Below are 3,471 nucleotides of genomic sequence, written 5' to 3'. Positions count from 1 at the left end.
TTTGTCGGTGCAACACCTTGACTACTGGAAACACGCTCCTGTGACTGGTCCAAGATAACATCCATAAGAGGCCTAAAGGTACATCAAGGCCAGATGAAGTGCACAAAGCAGGTGAAGCTGGGACCTCGCATTGGCCATTATCTCTTGAGGAAAAGGTCATGTCAGTCGAATGAAGCTCAGCAGCAGGAAACAACCCAACGTCCGCCGAGCATCAGTACCCCAGTGGCCGAGGGCGACTGTTGTGAGCACGACATCTGAGAACCTGGAACCTAGCCATTTGCAGCCTGCTATGAAGAAGAAGATCCAAGGCCACAGACACAGAAGTAAAGTGAAGGTCTTAGGAAGGTGGAATTTCCTGAGCTGCCTCAGGAAAAACAGTCTCTTCTGGGCCTTTTTTGTGAGGGCGTCGATGTGGGGCGTCGATGTGGGGCAGATCAGTCAATGCAGACCTGAGCAAGACCCTGAACGATCTTCGTGGAACAGCGGAGAAGAAGCTGGAAAGAATGGGTGACCTGATATACAACTATGGGGCAGAAAGGTTTGGAGCAAAAGAACCAAGGAAAAAGAGAACAACAGTCCCTCCCAAGTCCTGAAGGCAACAACAAATTGAGAGCCTTGTCAAGGAGAGAAGGGTCCTAAGGAAACAGTGGAGGAAGGCATCACTGGAAGAGAGAGTGTCATCAACCTCCTGCAAGCAGATCTAAAGGAACGACTGGGAAGACTGCAGAGAGCAGAAAACCTCAGAATTCATCGCGAGAAGAAGGAGAGAGCAAGAACTTCATTCTACAAGTATCCCTTTATATTTGTGAAAGGGCTCTTCACAAACGAAAAGAGCGGGTCACTCAAAATGCCAAAAAAGGGCTGCGAAGAAGGCAAGGGCATCTTCAGCTCCAAGACCAAAAGGAGTTCCTTACCGGCTGTACAAAGGAGCTCCAGATGTCCTCAGGTTCCTATGGTGGCAAGGTGATGTGGAAAAAGCAAAACATCCCAAAAGCATCCCAAAGGAGAAGGATGCTTCCAACATCGACCAATTCCGGCGAATCAATCTCCTGAACGTTGAAGGGAAAATCTTCTTTAGCATCATTGCTCAAAGGTTGAAAACTTACCTGAAACGGAACAACCTGATTGACACATCAGGGTTTTTCTGGATGCTTGGAACACGCTAGCATGATATGGCATCAGATTCAAGCTGCAAAAAGCGAAGGAAGAGACCTACACATCTTATTCCTGGACTTACCCAATGCTTTTGGATCCGTCCCACATACTCTCCTCTGGACAGCCTTTGAGTTCTTCCATGTGCCAGTGACCATCACAAATCTGGTCAGAAACTACTTCCAAGATCTGCAATTCTGTCTCAACATCAGAGTACAATACATCATGGCAATCTTTGGCAGTAGGAATAATGGCAGGATGTACCATCTCCCCTTTAGCCTTCACCATGGCAACGGAACTGATCATCCGAGCTTCCAAATGGGTTGTAGGAGGAGAACGGCCTCTAACAGGTGTTCAATACTTTCACCTATGCTAGCGTTGATGCTAAAATGCATTGTTTTTTTTATTTTTATAAAAAAGGATGACATTTCACTGATCCTCCATTGTTCTATATTTACCTGGATGTTAGCAACACTCCCCTCTTCCTCCTCTCCAGACAAGTCTGGTTTAATATGTCCCAGCTTCACAGCCCGGCCTCTACGGTGCTAAAGACCAAGACACAACAGGAACATAAAGGGAAAGTGGGCACTCCTTATTTGGCAAATTGGTTCATTTAGCATTCATTACCTTTCCCAGAAACCTGGAAAAATATAATTATTAACCTCTCTGTTTGCTTAACTAGTTAATTAGGGTGAACATGAGATTTGCGCTACTCCACATATTAACTATCGACTAATATAATTCCCCCTGGGTGGGGATAGCTTACCTTGTGTGAGGAAGTGTACATGTAGATAACATGTTGATTTTTCAATATATGAATAAATGCCAATATGCCTGAAGTGTGTGTGGTCTGCTTATTAAGATGACATGAAATCATAGTTTGATAACATAGTGAAATATCAGGCTGGTGGAGCTATACATCTGAGCCCGTTTTCCAATATCTTCCTCCACCAGCCTCCGCTTAGAAATCACACAGTAAAAATAAAAAATAGACATTGAGAACAGAAGCATTAGCTAAAACATCAAAAGGCCTGACTGAAATCAGAAACTAAGACCTTAACTGGAATGAGATTAAAACGTCCAAGGAAGTCATGTTTTCCGATTCAAGCAACAAGGCAAATAGCAAGAAGCAAAGAGAAACAGTTACTCTATAATTCCTATAATATGATCTTGTTTATGAGTTCGAAGGGTAGATTCTATAGATACCCTAGATTCCTCTCTAATAACCTGGACAAGGTCAGAGTGGTAAATGAAGTTAATAAGCTGTACACTATTTCAGAAGCATGGAGACCTCAACCTAACCTACGCATGGTGTACCTGCGGTCAGTCTCATACCAAATCAACACTTGTGTGTGTGTGTGTGTGTGTGTGTGTGTGTGTGTGTGTGTGTGTGTGTTTGTGTGTACTTAAAAACATTTTGAATGTTTCTATTTGTAAAAACGTGTCTGTGTGTGTTATTCTCCATAAACCAGAGAAGCCTAACATCATATTGTTGACTATATCATTGTCGGGACATGAACAGTATTGATTTATCTCATTCACTTGAATGCCTCTCCAATAGTCTCCAATACCTTCAACATTTCCAGTAGTATTTTGACTTGTGGAGACTGAGAAGACAAAAGTCAATAGAAGTGAATATTTCACATTGACACTGTTGTATTTAAAGACATTACTCTATAACAATAACAGTTATGTATAGGAAAGGCAGTTAGCTTTCACTTGCTTACAACTGTTAGATCCTCCTGTAACATTATTGTATGTGGTATAGGACAGTAGCTTGCATCTCATTCTAAATAATAACAATCCTTCTGTCCTACCTCAGTTCTCTTCTCGGCCACACTGGTCGCCCACTGCATCTCCTTCTCCATCATACGTCAGTTTAGGTTAAAATAAAAAAGAATAATCTTTGAGGAACCACTAGATAAAAATGTGACTTAACTTTACCGCCAATGTGTACCCAATAATAGTATTTTCTAACAGCTTGGAAGATGAGTAATAAACAGATGATCCGTTTGCCTGTCTGCCTTCCTGCCTGCCTGTCTGTCTGTCTGTCTGTCTCTCTGTCTGTCTGTCTGTCTGCCTGTCTGTCTGTATGTCTGCCTGTCTGTCTGTCTGCCTGTCTGTCTGTCTGTCTGCCTGTCTGTCTGTCTGTCTGTCTGTCTGTCTGTCTGTCTGTCTGTCTGCCTGTCTGTCCCACTGTCTGTCTGTCTGCCTGTCTGCCTGTCTGTCTGTCTGTCTGTCTGTTGGTCTTTCTGTGCCCCTGCTGACCAGGACTGACTGGACTGACTGGTTGGGTATCAGCTGTGCTATGGCGGCCCT

The 3,471-nt window shown here is 43.5% G+C and overlaps 1 protein-coding gene across 1 annotated transcript in view; it reads right to left on the bottom strand.

Moving 5' to 3' along the window:
* ankrd2 (ankyrin repeat domain 2 (stretch responsive muscle)) overlaps positions 1 to 3,020 on the bottom strand; it is a gene marked incomplete at both ends in the record, with an annotated part of 8,331 nt that extends 5,311 nt beyond the window's left edge. Inside the window, 2 exons of the mRNA XM_080528210.1 lie at positions 1,611 to 1,697; positions 2,970 to 3,020. Of these exons, the coding sequence (XP_080384336.1) occupies positions 1,611 to 1,697; positions 2,970 to 3,020 (138 nt within the window). The remainder of the gene's footprint in view (positions 1 to 1,610; positions 1,698 to 2,969) is intronic.
* Between the last annotated feature and the right edge of the window lie 451 nt (positions 3,021 to 3,471).

The sequence above is a fragment of the Nansenia antarctica genome, assembly GCF_963989245.1.
Source record: "Nansenia antarctica genome assembly, chromosome: 1".
Classification (NCBI taxonomy): Eukaryota; Metazoa; Chordata; class Actinopteri; order Argentiniformes; family Microstomatidae; genus Nansenia; species Nansenia antarctica.
This window is presented reverse-complemented; position numbering and strand designations above follow the sequence as displayed.